The 19,943-nt window shown below is 38.3% G+C and overlaps 1 protein-coding gene across 2 annotated transcripts in view; it reads left to right on the forward strand.

The window, feature by feature from the left end:
• Positions 1 to 19,943, forward strand: part of AASS (aminoadipate-semialdehyde synthase) — a 68,305-nt gene that overhangs the window by 4,769 nt on the left and 43,593 nt on the right. For both annotated transcript variants that reach the window (XM_024757856.1, XM_024757855.1), the window contains exons 2-11: positions 3,849 to 4,070; positions 6,800 to 6,976; positions 9,736 to 9,820; positions 12,655 to 12,722; positions 12,831 to 12,977; positions 13,895 to 13,973; positions 14,105 to 14,232; positions 15,642 to 15,790; positions 18,394 to 18,516; positions 18,898 to 19,009. In XM_024757856.1, coding sequence (XP_024613624.1) covers positions 3,864 to 4,070; positions 6,800 to 6,976; positions 9,736 to 9,820; positions 12,655 to 12,722; positions 12,831 to 12,977; positions 13,895 to 13,973; positions 14,105 to 14,232; positions 15,642 to 15,790; positions 18,394 to 18,516; positions 18,898 to 19,009 — 1,275 coding nt within the window. In that variant the 5' untranslated portion in view covers positions 3,849 to 3,863. The remainder of the gene's footprint in view (positions 1 to 3,848; positions 4,071 to 6,799; positions 6,977 to 9,735; positions 9,821 to 12,654; positions 12,723 to 12,830; positions 12,978 to 13,894; positions 13,974 to 14,104; positions 14,233 to 15,641; positions 15,791 to 18,393; positions 18,517 to 18,897; positions 19,010 to 19,943) is intronic.

The raw sequence follows: 19,943 nt of genomic DNA on the forward strand, positions 1-19,943 counted from the left end.
AGCAGGGGACTGGATTGCTGCTGCTTTACAAGAAACTAACATCACGCTATGCATACCTTAAGTAACCCCAAATTTATTTTTAATTAAAGAAAGAAAATCAAAACACTTCTCCCATAATCAATGGGCAAATTATAGCGCATCGAGAAAGTGTCTGGCTTTTATTTATTTATTTATTTTTTTGCAGTACGCGGGCCTCTCACTGTTGTGGCCTCTCCCGTTGCGGAGCACAGGCTCCGGACGCGCAGGCTCAGCGGCCATGGCTCACGGGCCCCGCCGCTCCGCGGCATGTGGGATCTTCCCGGACCGGGGCACAAACCCGTGTCCCCTGCATCGGCAGGCGGACCCCCAACCACTGCACCACCAGGGAAGCCCCATAGTGCTATTCTTGTTTTACAAAAACATACAGAAGAATCTTTTTAAATTTTATTTTAATGCCATTTGAAACATTGGCCCTTCATGTGTTGAAGGGAAGACTGTTTAGAAATTGTCAGGGAAAGGGTCTTGTTCTCCAACCCTGACTGGGTGACACTTCTCGTTCTCCCCTTATTTCTCACCTCCTCTTCCTCCTCCTTATTTTTCCTCTTTCCTTTCCTTCTCTTGCTTTTCCACATTCTCCTTGCTCATGCCAGAAGCTGTTATCAGCACACAACCCTGTCAATTAACCTCACTTGAGCCAGTGAATAAGTCCGGAGTCTTACTGCCTTGCTTCACTTGAAGGCATTGCCAGAAATATACATGACATTTACTTCACGATATTCTTGGAAAAGCCCATAAAATACAGGACAGGGAGGTCCAGAATAACCCACTTGGGCATTTCCATGAAATGTCAGACACCTGCAGTGCCATACCTCAGAGTAATTCAGAAATTCTCACTGTTACATATTTCTTGATGACCTGAGAATGAAATGAATGGCGGTCCCAGAAAGTTCTATGCTGAGACCAAGTTTCAAGGTTCAAGCAATTACTAACATAATCAGACCTGCTATAATCATCTTTTTTCTAAGCATCCAGAAACTTAGAATTTACCTTGGCAGGGACTCAGGAAGGATTTTTGGTGACACATAGAAAGGGGTTGATGGAGGCACCCCATGCTGTGTGAGAACTAATAATATGCCATATGGATCTGATTTATTTCTGAATTGAGCTGGCAGGAGTAACATGTCAGATGTATGAGGTGTGGATATGCAGGTTTTGGCAAAGAAGAGAAAATCCTGAGTGTTGAATATTACCCTAGGAATTCTGCTTCTGCTTAAAAGCAACAGCTCTAGTTGGATTTCACTTCAGTTTCTTCATCTGTAAAATGGGGCTAATAATAGTATCTACTAAATAAGATTTTTGCAAGGAGGAAATGGGATAATATCTGTAAAGTGCTCAGTATAGGGCTAAGCATATAATGTTAAATCAGTGGTGACTATTGTTCTATTTCTTTAAAAACAAAGGGTCAGGAATTGTGATTCAAGAATTCCCTACAAAAAGTGCAAGTGAAAGTAGCTTCCCAAATAAAACGCATAACCAGCCTCTGCTACTTTCCTTTCCTAGGTCCCGGGGAAGGTCTGCCGCTGCAAACGTGTATGTGTGTATTACATGAGTGTATGTGGTTATGTCTCTCCTCCTACACTGTACCCCCGACCTCAGGCAAAGGAGGTGTGGAAGAGGAGGGAGTGTTGCTGAGAAAGGGGAAGCTGTGGTTATAAATCAAGCTTGGGCTAAGGAAAGAAACTGAATTATTTGGACATGTTTCCTAATCTTTGTGCCAAGAACTGCTACTAAGTATAGAGGATTAGGGTCACTTGGTCAACTATGGTATGTGAGATGCAGCTCCTGCTGAGAAGATGGGACTGTTTCTGGGCTTCTCAGTGTGTTTAGAAGACTCATTTGTCTTTGGAATTGATTTCATTTACAAACATAGGGATTCAAGTTCTATGGGACTTTGCAGATTTTCCTTTGGCTTGGGGGAGAATAAATGTTATGGGCTTGGGCTTGGATTTGGGCTTAGCATAGTCTCTTTTAAAAACGAAACTATATAAGTAAACCGAAAAGTTAGATAAAATATATAACAGACTTTTACTGAAATGTCAGTCATCCGTATTTTGGCCTGAGTAAAAGTTAGCCTGAACTCCTCATGACCGGCATGTTCATTTGCTGTGTGCAGTGTTTTCTCTCCCTGCCCCTTTTCTTCCTAAAGCCTTCTTAGCCGGACTCTTTGCTGTTTGCTTTATTGTTTTAGTCTGTGTTGTGAGTTATCCTACAAGTTTTCTATCTAGGGTGATAAGTAGTTTGCCCCCAGGAAATAGTACTTGTACATTCCATTGTTGGACAAAACTTCCCTGTCTATAAGGTGGGTCTGATTTAGAGATTGTAGTCTGATGTAACAGAAATGTGTTCCATAAGAATTGTGCTATATGCTAGGGAATTTCTAGAAGATGTAAAATCATTTAGTCTCTATATTTTCATGCCAACCTTAAACATAGAAAACTAAGGTTCAGCATCCAAATGACCAGCAAATTAGATAGTCTGAAATGACTTCTGACTACTAAATTTATGTAACCGTTTCAAGAGGCACAGAATACTGTTTGATACTTATGCTTTAAAATTTTCTGTAAAATTTATTCTGTGCTGACACATAGTAAGCCTCTTGTAAATATTTCTTAATTGAATTAATGAATAGGGTTACAGAATCTGGAATAGCAGTTAGAAAACTGAGACAGGTCTGGGTTTAATATAATAGCAGGGGGAGGTGGTCTGGTAGAGGAAACTCTGGAAAGGGGAAGAGCATGGTTTTTTCTTTTTTTTTTTTGGCTGCATTGGGTCTTCGTTGCAGTGCGCGATCTTTCTCTAGTTGCTGTGAGCGTGGGCTACTCTTCGTTGCGGGGCGCGGGCTTCTCATTGCAGTGGCTTCTCTTGTTGCAGAGCACGGGCTCTAGAGTGCAGGCTCAGTAGTTGTGGCGCATGGGCTTAGTTGCTCCGCGACATGTGGGATCTTCCCGAACCAGGGTTCAAACCCGTGTGCCCTGCATTGGGAGGCTGATTCTTAACCACTGTGCCACCAGGGAAGCCCGGGAAGAGAATGTTTAGAGCAACAACAGGGTCAGAGAAGCGAGGCTGGGGGTGTCAGGTGCTTCTTCAGCTTCTAACACTTGTGGTGATAAATTGTTTGTTTGTTTTGTTTTCTTAAATTTCCAATCTTCCAGGACCAATGCTTTTATAAAATTCAATACCAATGAATTACTAGAAAAATGATCCTGTCATATAAAGGTTTCTAAGTGCTTACTTTCTATTTCTGTACATATCTCATTGTGGACCAGTACAAAGCAGTCACTGACCGACAACAGGCTATAAAACACACTGAGTAGAACCAGTTTAGAAAATGGTCAGAGATGAAACTCAAAAGAGGTTGGAGCTAGATTGTCAAGGATCTTGTACATTATGAAAGGATTCTGAACTTTAATCATCAAGATTGGTATAAATTATCTTCCTGTATTTGCATTGTAGGTTAACTTGCTTAAAACTTTTGTGCTGAATGTGTGTTTGATAAAACATACATTAAAAAAATGAGTTCAACTTAACAGATATTGATTAGTGTCCCATAAGCTGCTTGGGACATTTTATTGGTTTTTTTTTTTTTGGAAGTAACTTCGTTTGTGGAAGTTTGGGTTTGTTTGGGTAAAGAAACAGCATCCCAATGACCAGCAAATTATCATGTCACCCAGGTTTTCACTCTCCCTTCTTCATCTTGAATCTGTTACCACCTGAGTTGGTTGGATTTTACAGCAGATTTCTCAGGAGACCAGAACTGACCTGTGAGTCTTCTTGCCTTTTGTTGTCCTGCTCTTACAATTTCTTTACAGTCACCAGGTTTCAAGATGCTGCGAGTACCTAGGACCAAACTGGGCAGGCTGGGCCTCAGCCTCTCCAGGCTTCACTATAAGGCGGTGATGGCATTGAGGCGGGAGGATGTGAATGCCTGGGAGAGGCGGGCTCCCCTGGCTCCCCGGCACATCAAAGGGATCACCAATCTGGGGTACAAGGTCTTAATACAGCCTTCCAATCGGCGGGCCATTCACGATAAGGTAAATATTTCCAATTTTTAAAAATAGGTGGGACTGAAATGACCCTGTGTATGAAAAATAGGGAGCATCTGAGTGAAAATAAAATGTTTGCTAATGTCACTTAAAGACCACATGACAATATTTCTTTACTTCGGTTATAATGAGATTATATAGTTATGAGATTTCTAGTTAGAATCCTTTCTTGAGCCCATAATTTAGCCAGTAAGTATTATTTTCACCCCATTCCATGCTTTCTTCCAGCTGAGGGATAAAACGATTGCTTTTAGGAGATGACATCCCTCAGTCATTCTCTCCTTCATGTGTGACCCTGGTTCTAGGACTGGAAAGACAAATGTCTGCAGGAAATGCTTCACTGAGTAGAGTTTGTTCATGAGTGTTTACCTTGCCAGCCACCAGGTGAAGCCCCTCATAGTCATCATTCTGTTTATTCTTCACGATAATCTTATGACACAGGTTTGACTTTTATTTTTATTTTAGATACATGCATGTGTTTTTCCTTTCCTGAGCCGTTTGAAAATATGCTACAGACAATGCCACTTTATTTCTAAATGCTTCAGTATACATTTCCTAGGAATAAATCATCTTCCTACGTAACCATTGTATCCTTTTCACACCTAAGAACTTAATAATTCCACAATATCATCTCACATCTCACATTTCAAATTCCCCATTGTCTCAACTGTCTTTTATGGTTTTTATTTTAATCAAGGCTTAATTAAGGTTCATTGTATTCATTATTATGTATCTTTAGTTCTTTTAATCTAGAACAGTACTGGGCTTATTGTTAACTAGGCTTATTGTCGTGATCATTTTGCAATATATACAAGTGTCGAATCATTTAGGTGTATACCTGAAACTAATATAATGTTAATTATACCTCAATAAGAGAATATTGAATGGAATTTAATATTTCTTAGAAGAATTTTTTTTTTTTTTTGGCCTTTAGAATACATCCCACAAAGAATATTCAGAGTGCTGTGTTCAAAAGATATCTGAATGAGTTTTTCTCTGGTTACATGTCAATGTGATATCCAGTTGGATTTATTTTTGTTTCTATTACATTTTAATATTTGCTTTAAATCCTTTTTGATTTAATTTTATTTTTCAAATAAGTTAAACATTTACAAGCTTCAAAGATTAAAACTGTATAAAAAGATGCGACACAGAGAAGTCTTGCTCTCATCTTAATCCCTTACATCCCATTCCCACCCACCCTATAGGTTACTATTTTCATCAGTTTCTGATCTATCATTCCTATGTTTCTTCTTGCAAAAATAAGCATGTGTATGTGTGTGTATGTATGTGTTTTCTTATTTTCCCTTCAATCTTATACAGAACGTTTTATACTGTATATACTCTTTTGCACCTTGCTTTGTTCTACAGCATGCCTGGAAATCACTTCATGTCAGTTCATAGACATCAGCTTCATTCTATTTAATGGCTGCTATAATTACTCCATTATTTATCATGACTTATTTAACCAGTCTACTATAAATGGGCAAATAGATTGTTTTCAGAGAAACCAGGTATGAACCATATGTTCATTCTTTTACTTTCTTTCCTATTCATTTGTGCTTTACTTTGAAGTAGATTCCTAACTAGATTTATCTTCATTTTATTCAACTGCCATCTAAGATGCTTTAAAAATTCTGCCTGGATCATGCTACCCCTTTATTTAAAAATCTGAAATGATTGTCTATTGCCTCCATGTACTAGCTATGAAATCTCAGTTTAATGTGTAGGACTCAGGTTTCCCATTGATAAATTGGGGATAATAATAGTACCTACCTCATGGGAGTTTTGAGAATTAAATGAGATAATTCACCCAAAGAGCTTAGCAAAGCACATAGTAATTTATTAATAAATATCAATGATTATTTTTATCCAATAAAGCTCATATTCACCATAATAATATTCAGTCTATTTTTCTAAACTGATGCACTTATTATGCCCTAAACATCTCCTTACTTTCCCATCTCCATATTTGTATATATTCCTTCACTATCTCTTACTGATATTACCACCTTGTATTTCCCATCTCCATCCCTCCAAATCCTATCCAGCCTTTTAGATTAATTTAAATTTCCACATTTCCTTGACCATCTCACCTGGGAGTTATCTCAATATCCATTAAAGCAATATATCACTTAGATTATGCTACTCATTGAGCCTCATGCACTGTGCCTCTGACTTCTTTTTACAATAGTTTGTGAGCTCCTTTACAGGAGGGATCTTGTCTCTGTTTCTTTGTGTCCTATCTCATCTCTAGCACAGTCCATGGAACAGAGTAAGGCAGTAATAAATACTAACTGAACAACAAAAAAACAAAAGAAAAGAAAATATTGCATATATGTCTTTCCTTTAAAAATATACCTGAGTAATAAATTACTATTTAGCATTTAATGTTTCAGGGCATTGTTAGCACAAAATATACATTTTACATGTATATTTAAATCACATGTGCTAGCAGTTATGGTCAAACTATTAACAGTTCTTAGATTAAAGTATGTGCTGAAGTCTCTAATTTTTTGTTTCTGGTACAAAAGTCAAACATGTTAGATTGATCTTTAGCCAGCGAGTAAGAATATTAGAAGTAGTTTTTCTGTTATTTGTTCCTTATATTTTTTTCCTTCAAAAGGTTGTGACTTCAACTGCTACATTTATTTATTAAAGAAAATATGAATACAACAAATCAAGAGAATAACTTTTAATCAAAATTACATTCCCAGGAATATGTCAAAGCTGGTGGCATTCTTCAGGAGGATATTTCTGAAGCTTGTTTAATTTTGGGAGTTAAAAGACCCCCAGAGGAAAAATTAATGCCTAAGAAGACCTATGCATTCTTCTCCCACACCATAAAGGCTCAGGAGGCCAATATGGGTTTGTTGGATGAGATCCTAAAACAGGTAATTAGTGGCCAATATTCATAAATGTTAACATAGAAACATATATTTTTTTAACTTTTAACTGTCAAGTGGAGTTTTAGTTTTCTTTCAGCATCTAGAAAATACATCACGTATTCACCTCAGTAGGAGAGGTGATCTGCAGTTAGTGCTTGTATAGTTCTGCTGCTCTTCGGGCTGCTCTGCTGGGCATGTTTGGAGTTTGTGATAAGAGGAACCAAACACATTTCATTCCTTTGTATTCTGAAATGGGAAGAATGATAGAAGCATTTGCTCCAAATGATTATATGATTAACTTATAAGGTTAATATTAACTTATAAGGTTAATAGTTCAAATATTAGCAAGTAGAATTTTAGAGCTAAAAGGAACCTCAGGGATCGTATAACTTACCACCTTAATTTTTCAAATGGAGCCCAGAGAGGTGAAGTGACTTGACTGAGGCTGCACAGCTCTGTAGTACCAGAACTGTACTGGAAACTATTTTTACATTTATTAACATTCATAAGGAAAAGAAACATTTTTTGAGATATAAATACTGTGGAAAAACTATCATCTATTTAAAATACATCTATTTAAAATACTCAACAAATATTTACCAAGTGCCTACAATGTGTCTGACACTGATCACTGCAATGAACATAGCTTACGTTTTAGTACGAGGAGACACGAGAATAAATAAACAACACTCATATGTCGCTTGGTGATATGTGTAATGGAGATAAATATAATACAGAAGAAAAAAAGGAGTGCTGGGCACTAGGGGAGGTGATAACGCTACTTGAAATAGGATGATCAGGGAGTGCCTCATTGCAATATTGGCATTGAGCAAAAGTTTGTAAGAGGCAAAGGATCAAGCCATATCCATCTGGGAGAAGCCTTCCAACCTGAGAGAATAGTAGTGCAAAAGCCCGACAGACAGTCTTTTTGAATGGAGGATTAGAGTTAATCATATTCTAAAATGCTTATTCTGCCTGCTCTGTGAATAAAAGTTGGAGACGGGAGAAGGAGAGCAAAATTGATAAGGAGATTGTTAGTCTAGACTAGTCCAGATGCTAGGCTACAAGTGATGATGAGGGCGGCGGGAGTGGAGGTCGTGACACATGGACAAATCTTGGATGTATTTTAGAGGTCTGATCCTACAGCATTCATGGATGAGATGAATGTGGACTATGAGAGAAAGAGAGGAGTCAGAGGCGACTCCAAGATTTTGGTTTGAGTAACTTAAAGGAGTTGCTTTAGATTGACATGATGCTACTGCACGAGGAGCAGGCTTGGGTGGGAGGATGAAGATTTGAGCTTAGGGCCTGTCGAGTTTAATTTGCCCATTAGACATGTAAGGGGAGATGCTGAGTGGGCCATTGGATGTGAGTCTGTAGCTCAGGAGGGCAGCTTCTCCAGATACACGTTTTTCAGTTGTCAGAGACTAGATTGGTATCTAAAGCCATGAGACTGGGTGAGGGTAAGGAGTGACTGTAGATGGAGAAGTCCAAGGTCTAAGTCCTCGGGTAAGGATGTTAGAGCATTAGAAACTAGACTTGAATATGACAATAGGTAGAGGACAGGAGAGTTTCACAAACAGTAAAAGTAATGGAGGAAAATGTATTTTACATAAACGTGTAGACTACATTCTTACTAATTTCAGATTCACTAAGCAGACACTGTAGTTAATTTACAGTGTTTCATAAGAACCAATTCAAAAAGTAATTAAAGGAAATAGTATTATAGAAGAATGGTTCACTTTAAGCAGATAAAACTCCTCAAAAAGTACTTTAGAAACATTTTTCTTTTTGGTTATATGAAGTTTCGTTCATTTCAAGAAAATGAAAACAGACCCAGCAGGGCTGCTTTGGGGCAACATTTTGTAACAGATTACTTGGAGTTGGATTAATATTAAATATTCTTAAATCCAAGCACATGGCAAGAATTATATCATCTTTGAGGAAAGAGACTATTTAAAACATTCTATAATTCCAGTGTGTCAGCAGTTTTTAAGCATGAGTTCATAGGGCATTTCCAAGAGAGAGGGAAGATTCCCAAGGAAAGAGGATTTTAGTGAAGGTGAGGAAGTGAAGCGCAAGCAGCTTGTGCTACTTTTAAAGTAAAGTTCGCTTGTGAAAGGCTGGAGAGAGAAAAAAGAGAGACAGAGAAACAGAGAGATACTAAGAGAGACAGAAGGAGAGAGAGAGAGAAAGAGAGAGAGAGAGAATGAGATAGATTTGTGTGTATGGACTTGAGAGGGTGTATAGTTGTTATTTTTAAAGTAGAAGAGAGACCTGGGTGTATTTAGAATGGCTGAGGGAAAGGAACAGTGTAAAGAAAGAAGAAAGAAAAGAAAGAAAACGTTTGAGAGGTCTTGGAGGACATAGAATAAAGCTGGCATCTAGCTCACAGGGATTAGTCTCAGGAAAGACTTGTGTTTTTTGAGACTAGAGGGAAGGATGTGAGGATGAGTGGGGGCAGTATGTGGATATATTTGTCAGTGGTGCTGGGCTAAAAGTTAAAAGAAATCATGCCTTTGTTGTTTTATTGCCTACCATCAAGGGGTGTTAGCACCCTGCTAGGACCATTCTTTCATCTCTCATCACAAACCTATCATTGGTTTGTGACCCAGCATTTTCTAAATATTTCATGGTGCACCTGGCAAGTCAAGATCTATTTTATGAGGGAATACTGTGAAATAATCACTTGCTCATATATGTTTTGTGCTCATTCAAATTAAGCTGGATGGGTCTGGTTGAGAAATTTTTTACTGTTTCTTCAGGAAATCCGACTTATTGATTATGAGAAAATGGTGGATCATAGAGGAATACGGGTAGTGGCGTTTGGACAGTGGGCAGGTGTGGCAGGTAGGTATGCCAAGGCTGTTACATCACCCATTTTCTAAATTTGCCTGGGGAGTAACTGTGTCCTCTCTTTTCTGTGGCAAGGGGATGGGAGTGTTCATTTCCACCAATAAAAATAAACATGGGGGTGTGACTAAGGGTGATGAATATCAGGGGAATAAAATAAAATCATTAAACTATATTTATTACAAAAAATAAGAAAAAGAGAGCAGGGAGAAGGACAACAACTATGCTTAGGCTCTGAATTTTTACTGTTTGGAAGACTGGAAAGAGAGGTCAGTTTGGTGATGAGAAACTGAAGAATGGAAGAAAGGGTAAAAGAGGGAGAAAATGTACGGGGACAGGAGCCAACAGAGGAGCAGTCTAGCAAGGATACAAGCTGGAGTTTGGGGAAAAACAGCACTTGATTTTTGTCCCAGTTAGTACTTTGAACCATCTTTAGTTGAGAAACACCACATGTTATAACTCTATATCAGATTAGACTACTTGAAGGTGTATAATTGTCAGAATAAGTAGACAGAAAATTTGTAGGGATAGAGGACACAAAACACTGTCAACCGCTCTGACATCAGTGAAAGTTCTTGAGCACCCAGCACTCCACCCAGCAACTTGCAGAATAGAACACATTCCTTTCCTGTGGAACATTCATCCAGATGGTCCATATGCTAGGTCACAAAACAATTTTTAATAAATTTAAAAGGTCTGAAATCATAGAGTATGTGCTCTGACTATAATAAAATTGATTTTAGAATTATAATACAAAGATATATAGGAAATTTCCAAATATTTGGAAGATAAACAGTGTATTTTTGAATAACCCATGAGTCCAGGAGATATCACAGGAAAAATTAGAAAATATTTTGAATTGAATGAAAATTTAAAACACAGCACACCAAAATTTGTGGAATGCAGGTAAAGTGGTGCTTAGAAGGAAATTTATAGCATTTAATGCTTTCATTAGAAAAGAAGGAAGTCCTTAAATTAGTAATCTAAACTTCCATCAGAAGAAGCTAGAAAATGAAGAATAAATTAACCCAAAGCAAATAGAAGGAAGGAAATGATATTGATAAGAGGGAACATCAATTAAATTAAAACAGGAAAATAATAGAGAAAATCAAAAGCCAGTTCTTTTTTTAAAAAAATAATCAATAAAATTGATAAACCTCCAGTTAGATTGATTTTTTAAAAAAAGAGAGAGAAGCCACTTTTTACCAATATTAGGAATACAAGAGGAATCGTCACTATATATGTCACAGATATTAAAAATGATAAGGGAATATTATGAATAAGCCAATAAATTTGACAACGTTGACAAAATAGGCAAATCCTTGAAAGACTCATCTCAAGAATAAATAAAACACTTGCATATCAATGTACAAAATAAATTCCACTCATAGGCATTTATCAAGAGAAACAAATTATTTTTTGGAAAGAATTATTTATAGTAGCTTCATTCATAATAGCCCACACAATCTGCAGAGGAGTAGATAAATAAACTGTGGTACATCCATAGAATGGACCACTCCTCAGCAATAAAAAGAAGCAAACTACTTATACGCACAAAGTATGCATGAATCTCAAAAACATTTTCCTGAGTAAAAGCAGACACACAAAGAAGAGTAAATACTTAAAATTTCATTTGTCTGCAACTGTAGAAGAAACGAATCTATAGAGACAAATAAAATCAGTAGTTGTTTGGGGCCAAAGTTTGGGGAGGATTGACTGGAGTGATGGGAATATTCTGTATTTTGATTATGTTGGTGGTAATATGGGTGTGTGCATTTGTTAACAGTTATCAAACTATAGACTTTAAATTGGTGTGATTTGTTGTATATAAATTATTCCTTTAAAAGTTGACATCAGAAAAAAGGTCAAAGAAAATTTGTCAGGGATATGGAGAGGGAAAGTTCCCTTCCGGAAAAGAAGGGGAGAATGGATGCTGAGGTCTTCGTTACAGGCATGCTAAGTTTCTGCTACGTGAAGGACATCCAGATTGAGAAATCCATAAGGTGGTTGGTTGGGTCTTGAAATAAAATATCTGCGTTAGAGATACAGACTTGGAGTCATCATCATACAGAGAGTACTTGAAATTTAGGAATGGATGAGATTAGCTAAGGGAAAAATGTAGAGATTGAAGAGAATAGTGCCTGGGACAGAATCCTGAGAGTGACCAATACCAAGCAAAGGGCAAGGCACTAATATGAAAGGAATGGGCATGGGAAGTGGAACCTGCAGAAATGTAGGGTGAAAATGTTCAAGCCAGGCAAGCTGAGGGAAGAGAGTCCCAACAAAGAGGGGCTCTACATTGCCAGATACCTCTGACAAGTAAGTCAAGATCTGAAAAGTGTCCACGAGTTTAGCTGTGTAGGTCACTGAAATGATGGGGGGAGGGGTCATAGGGTCAATGGTGACTTCTTTTTTGCTTATTCATTTGTTTCTGGTATGAGAGAAATGGAGGCGTGTTTAAATGTTGATAAGAATGAACCAAAGAGAGGGATAGAGAGAGGACATAATTCAAGAGTAAATTCCTGAGAGAGACAGGAAGGGATGGGATCTGGAGCAAAGGTGGAGAGATTAACCTTAGAGAAAAAGAGGGGCACTCTTTCCGTTTTAGCAGGATTGGATGTGGAGGGGACAGGTCGGGGTGCAGCTGGGTTAATGCTTTCGATGGCAGAAAGTTGAGGGAATGGATAAGATGACTACTGTGGCCCCTTCCAAATCTGAGATGCTGTGGTCTGTGCCTTCTCAGAGCACGGAGCAGGTTGGAGGACAGGTAGAGAGAACAGCTTCAACTTCTCCCAACTAATGGTCTTTCTGTTGGTCTGATTCTGCAACAGGGATGATCAACATTTTACATGGAATGGGTTTAAGGCTCCTTGCTTTGGGACATCACACACCTTTTATGGTGAGATGTTTATTGTGTCTATTTTTTTTTGAAATACATGTCACATTTTAAGAATAGAAACATGTCTCAGGTGGTAGACTAATGTGATCCACGTGTGCTTGCTTGCAGCACATTGGCATGGCTCATAACTACAGGAACAGCAGTCAGGCTGTGCAAGCTGTCCGAGACACTGGCTATGAAATATCTCTGGGTTTGATGCCAAAGTCGATAGGGCCCTTAACATTTGTGTTCACAGGGACTGGTAATGTATCTAAGGTATGCTCCAACTGTCTTCTTTCTGTAAAGCAGTCTGAAACTCTGACACTAACCCAAAGGATGTGGGCATTTTGTGTAACATTTCAGAGCCCTTCTTTTCCATGACTGGGCATTCTGTTCTTGGTACTTTTCTTACCTATGTACTTTTCCCACAGTAAAGTGCAGTACTGGTCCAAACTTAGTGTCTTTGCTTTGAGTTGATTCCAAGCTGTCAGAGGCTTTGAATGGTTTTTCTTTTCTTTTTTTCTTTTTAGAGGGATAACTCCTTGTTGTGTGAAGGTCTATTCTTAGGGTGCTCTGTTTTACCTCTATCACTGAGATATCCCAAAATTTGGAAGTGACCCCAGGATGTAAATTTTACAAGATTTGGAGTTTTGCCAAAAGATGTTAAGAGGCTTAACTCAAGACTACTATTGTTACTTTCTTCCTTCTGGGGTAGTTTCGAGAATGTATTTTTGATCCCATAGAGAAACTTGTAATTGCAAAATAGATCTTTCTTCAGCGAAAATATTTTACAAACAGGACATCACTATTTATATTATACTGTGAGATAGCCATCTGATGTAAGTAGGAAATATAGTTTCCCCACTTGAAATAATTTCTGCAATGGAGCAAAAATTAAATAGAAATATTTTTATCATACTGTCAGTTCTTAAACCCCCTTGCTTCTATGCTGAATAACTTTAAGTAAAACAATTAAAGCCCCTTCCAATGAGTGGCGTTTAAATGGGAATAAAAGTTGGTTCACAGGCTGCATGCAAGAGGCTCATCTGTGCTTCCGTGTTGTGGTCCCAGTTGCAGGGCAGGGCAAGTTGAGCTGTAAAATTGTGGGGAAAATGAGTTGGAACCTTTGCAGGAAATCGTATTGGCTCTTTTCTGATTGATTTTTAGATTTTTCACTCATGCATTATTTACAGGGAGCCCAAGAAATCTTCAATGAATTACCTTGTGAATATGTGGAGCCACATGAATTAAAAGAAGTTTCCCAAAATGGAGGTAGGGAGGGCGGGGAGGGCGAGTGTTTGTATCTTTCACTGTTTTTTAACAGTTTCAGTGTTATAATATTTTATCACCATAAACCTTTATCATTTGTGACCCACTTTACTAATTCCTTTCTCCTCTGCAAGACCTGAGAAAAGTGTACGGGACAGTGTTAAGTCGCCATCATCATCTCGTCAGGAAAACAGATGGTATATATGATCCTGTAGAGTATGACAAATATCCTGAGCGCTACATAAGCCGTTTTAATACTGACGTGAGTATCATGCCTAGCTTTTGAGTTGGTTGCTCGTGATACACTATAGTTAGGCTGCTCTGAAGGAGAGAGATTGTGATTGTGTACATTGGTTTTCAGTTCTCCATATTGACTTGTGGTGAGTCCTTTGGGTATTATGAGTTGTCCTTAGGTGTTGTTGGCTTTTCTTGGTGTTCGGAGTGGCCTTTGCTTTGTGGCTTTGGTAGTTTCTATGGGTATGCACATTGCTTCGCTGACTCTGTTTCTCCTTCAGGTCTGCATGTGCCCAGTTGCTGTAAACCATTTCCTGTGGGTTACTCTTTTCTGTATTTACCCTGAATTAGTTAGTACTGTTGAGAAACCATAGTGTCTATGAGAGTTGTTCTCCACATAGTTCTATCCCTTCTATGGCCACAAATTGCAGTCAACCTCAGCCAGCCATCTTGAAATACATGCCATTGATTACAGGGGACCAGAGTGAAACAGTATGGCTACGGAAGACCCATCTCCACTGTGCAAAAGTTACTTCCAGTTCAGATCCTTCTGATGGGGACACACTGGTCTCGTCTTATAAGAAGGATAATATATTTGTGTGTTTTGTAGTCATTGGTCATGCAACAGTCCTTCTCAAAATAAACCAACAAAAAAAATGCATGCATCTAATTGTGAAAAGGAATATTTTAAATAATTTTAAATGTATTTGAACAATATAACATTTTTAGATTCTGGTATGAAATTTAGTCTTATAGTGTGTAGAGCATATTATAGAAGAACTCTTACCTGTGGCTTGAAAATGCTTGAGATGCTTGAGAAACAGGAATTATAAAACTAGTTTCAAATTGAAAAATTTTGAATCTAGTAAGTTTCCATCCCTTCTCTTCCCCAGTCACAGAAACACTGGTGATTGGATGCATCCCCAAACTTATAATGACCTAGTTACCATGTATGCATGCATGTAGCACATTTGCCCATGGAGCTTACAGATGTTATCTGATTTAATCTTCACAGCATTCCTTTGAGGAATAGGGTACGCATTATCCCCATCTGGCAGGTAAGGAAAACAGAGCCCAGAGAAGTTAAGGTAGCATGCTTTAGATCACATGCTACTAGAGGCTGAGCTGGAAATAGAGCACTTGGTCACTTGAACTTCTGTTATTTCCTTTTTCTTGGCTATGCAAGGCATTATAGAATACAAATATTAATGTATTTATATTCATATGTTTTTCTATAATGAGATAATTTTCCACTGAAATCTGGGTGGGTATTTACCGTCTTTGCTTCGAAAGGTGGCCACTGACTTGGCAAATAACAAAGTCAATTAGAAATAACGTTAAATTATTTCTCATGAACTTTACTGATAGCTCTCTTTCAGCACACTGCTTTGAAAAAGGCTATTTCCTATCTCGCTGACCTTGGAATCTGCTTTACAGATTGCACCCTATACAACTTGTTTAATTAATGGAATCTACTGGGAACAAAACACTCCTCGCCTACTAACCCGCCAAGATGCTCAGAGTCTCCTGGCTCCAGGCAAGTCCTCAGTTGCTGGTGTTGAAGGCTGCCCTGCACTGCCACACAAGTAAGGACTTCAGCAATGATGGCAGTTTTCAGCAGCAAGGCCCACTGTGAGGGTATCACACATAGGGGATCCACATAGCACAGGACTTGACTATTAATAACCAGTTGTCTGTCTTGTCTTATTTAATCTCTTGGAAATATTTGACAGTTAACCTTCCCTCTTTTTTTTTTAATCAAAGTATAGTTGATTTACAATGTTGTTAGTTTCAGGTGTACAGCAAAGTGATTCAGTTATATATATATGTATAAGGTGACATCCCAAAAGTTAGAAAAAGTGTTCTGGGCTTAACTGTGTTAAGTGATCAGCTGGGCTCGGTGATAACATGTTAGGGATAACTGAGATTGCAAAGTTTCTTTTTCTTTTTTTTTTTTGTTTGCTCTAGGGAGCGAGTTTATTTTTTTTATTGAAGTCTAGTTGATTTACAATGCCCTGTTAGTTTCAAGTATACAGCACAGTGATTTAGTTACATATATATATATGTATGTATATATATACATACATATATATGTATGTATATATATACATATTTTCCTTTTTCAGATTATTTTCCATTATAGGTTATTATAAGATATTGAATATAGTTCCCTGTGCTATACAGTAGGTCCTCATTTTTTATCCATTGTATATATCGTAGTGTATATCTGTTAATCCCAAGCTCCTCATTTATCCCTCCCTCCCCCCCTTAGCGCTTTGGTAGCCATATGTTTGTTTTCTATGTTTGTGAGTCTATTTCCTTCCCTCTTTCTTGAGATTCTCTTCTCTTATGTGACTCCACACGTAGCTCAAAAGTAAGCTCCTCAGAGAGGTCGTCTCTTGCTTCCCCATTCCCATCACTCTTCAGTCTGTTACTATATTTTTCCCTGAAATTCATGTGTTTATGATTTTAATTTTCCTGTGTTTATGATATTTCCTGCCTTACTAGAACTTAATCTCCTTAAGGATAGGGGCCCTATTTGTTTTGGCCACAGGTACCCAGTACGTTGTTTGACATACAATGTTCATTCAAATGATTACTAAACGTTGAATGAATTCGTTAATAAATAAACATTTGTGGAGCACCTGGTCTGCCTGGCACTCTGCTAAGCTGAGAGATAAAGAAAAAATGTGGTTGCTGCCCTCAGGCATGTAGTTGGCATCAATTAAGTTCCAAAGGAATGCTAGGAGCAATCAATATCGCAAGAGTTTAGAAGAAAGTGGGAGCATGGGCTCGGCAAAGTCTCTAGGGAGGAGTGAGAACAAGGATTTCAAGTGATAGGATTGGTGCTTGATAACTATGGAGCCACCAAAGCACAGTTTAAGACAGTGAGTGGGACAGTGTAGCCCTAGTATGGGGTTTATATGGGCAATTAGAGATCGGGCAGGAAAATTGTGGTCAACCTCAAAAGGATTTCGAATCCTGGGCTGAGACTTTTTTTCATAATTCCAGAGATTTCTATGTAATAACACATAAAATTATGTATTACTAAGCGGGGTGGAGGTAGTGTAGTCGAACTTCCTAAGTTATTTAAAGTTGGCTAACTAGCTTAACTTTAGGCTGTTGTCAATGATTTCTCTAGGGAAGGGTTTTTTTTTCATTTTTATTGGAGTATAGTTGATTTACAATGTTGTGTTGTTTCTGCTGTACAGCAAAGTGAACCAGTTATACATATATATATACATATATGCATATATATATATATATCCACTCTTTTTTATTTTTAATATTTATTTATTTAGGCTGTACTGGGTCTTAGTTGCGGCATGCATGCGGATCTAGTTCCCTGACCAGGGATTGATCCTGGGCCCCCTGCACTGGGAGTGTGGAGTCTTACCCACTGAGCCACCAGGGACTTCCCTATCCACTCTTTTTTAGATTCTTTTCCCATAGAGGCCATTACAGAGTATTGAGTAGAGTCCCCTCTGCTATACAATAGACCTTATTAGTTATCTATTTTATATATAGTAGTATGTATAAGGAGGTTTTTTTTTTCTTTTACTTTTATCTCTTTTCCTTTCTTATCTTCCTCTATCCATCTCCTCTTCCTCTTTTTCTTTTTGCTTGGGGAGACTAAAACTTCTATTAGGAAGATTCTCTGTATCCCAAAAGAACAGTTTCCTGAACATGTGAGCTGTAGGAAAAAGAGCTAAGGAACCTAAGGAAATATTTAGCATCTACATTGAAAATTGTTCAAGCACGTTTCATTTTTACTCTTTTTTTTTTAAAATTTATTTATTTATTTATTTTTGGCCGTGTTGGGGTTTTTTTGTGGCTGCGCACGGGCTTTCTCTAATTGCGGCGAGGGGGGGCTACTCTTCCTTGTGGTGCGCGGGCTTCTCATGGTGGTGGCTTCTCCTGTTGCAGAGCACAGGCTCTAGGCACGCGGGCTTCAGTAGTTGCGGCTCGCGGGCTCTAGAGCATAGGCTCAGTAGTTGTGGTGCACGGGCCCAGTTGCTCTGCAGCATGCGGGATCTTCCCGGACCAGGGCTCGAACCCACGTCCCCTGCATTGGCAGGCGGATTCTCAACCACTGCGCCACCAGGGAAGCCCCATTTTTACTCATTTTTAATTCTGTCGGGGACTTCAGAGATCCATGATCACATCTAAGTATTGATGTTATTTACAGACTTGTGGCAATATGTGACATTTCAGCCGACACTGGAGGATCTATTGAGTTTATGACTGAGTGTACAACAATAGAGCATCCCTTCTGCATGTATGATGCAGATCAGCATATTATTCATGACAGGTGAGTTTGCTAAAGCTGTTAGATGGGGAGAGATACATAATCATGCATCATTTACTTCCTTTGATATACTACTCTAAAATACTCAATATTTCACGGCTTTATGAAGGCTATGCAAATTTCCAGAGATATGCTCAAGCATATTAAAAAATTTGGTAGAAAAACCACATTCAGATTTGAGCACTTAAATACACACACATACTACATTTCAATGGGTTGTGAAGAAGGGAAAAGTTTTATTTGAAAAGTCTTGTTTATTTTCCTATATACTGTGGTAGAAGATTACAAATGATTATGAAGTGTAAATAACGGAGTAGACATCTGGGAAAGTTAGAGCTTACACATAAATTTTGTCATCCGAATAAAGCATGTTGCTTCTCCTAGCGTCGAAGGCTCTGGGATTCTGATGTGCTCCATTGACAATTTGCCGGCACAGCTTCCAATCGAATCTACCGAATATTTTGGAGACATGCTTTACCCTTATGTTGAAGAAATGGTAAGTGGACTGGTAGCAGCACCTCTGTGGCTTTAAATAGGACTTTGGAGTGATCTTATGAATGTTCTGGTCTTCTGTATCTAAGAAATCTGTTGTAAAATGAAATGCCAGCGCTTCCCCGAAGTACTTACTGACACTCTTATTTTACATATTCTGCATAATTGTTTCATGGGAAATATGTAACTGCCTTCATGCTTAATTACAATTGCATTTGCCTCTCATTATGCATACTTTATTAAGAATGTTCCTGACATGTGAGATAAGATTTACTTTATTTTCACTTTTTTTCTGCTTTCTAGGTCAATTCATATTTTGGGGCATTCTTACTATGCTGTGATTAATAGATTGGAAAAATCAGAAATACAGAAATTTTGTTGGATTTTACTCACTCATGCTTGGTTAATTGACAGCCTATGTTCTGGTCATGTATTATTATTATTTAACATCTTTATTGGAGTGTAATTGCTTTACAATGGTTTGTTAGTTTCTGCTGTATAACAAAGTGAATCAGCTATACATATACATATATCCCCATATCTCCTCCCTCTTGCGTCTCCCTCCCACCCTCCCTATCCCACCCCTCTAGGTGATCAAAAAGCACCGAGCTGATCTCTCTGTGCTATGCGGCTGCTTCCGACTAGCTATCTGTTTTACATTTGGTAGTGTATATATGTCCATCGCCACTCTCTCACTTCGTCCCTGCTTACCTTTCCCGCTCCGTGTGTGCTCAAGTCCATTCTCTACTTCTGCGTCTTTATTCCTGTCCTGCACCTAGGTTCTTCAGAAACTTTTTTTTTTTTTAAGGTTCCACTTATATGTGTTAGCATACAATATTTGTTTTTCTCTTTCTGACTTACTTCACTCTGTATGACACACCCTAGGTCCATCCACCTCAGTACAAATAACTCAATTTCGTTTCTTTTTATGGCTGAGT

Source organism: Neophocaena asiaeorientalis, unplaced genomic scaffold (assembly GCF_003031525.2).
Source record: "Neophocaena asiaeorientalis asiaeorientalis breed wild unplaced genomic scaffold, Neophocaena_asiaeorientalis_V1.1 scaffold116, whole genome shotgun sequence".
NCBI lineage: Eukaryota > Metazoa > Chordata > Mammalia > Artiodactyla > Phocoenidae > Neophocaena > Neophocaena asiaeorientalis.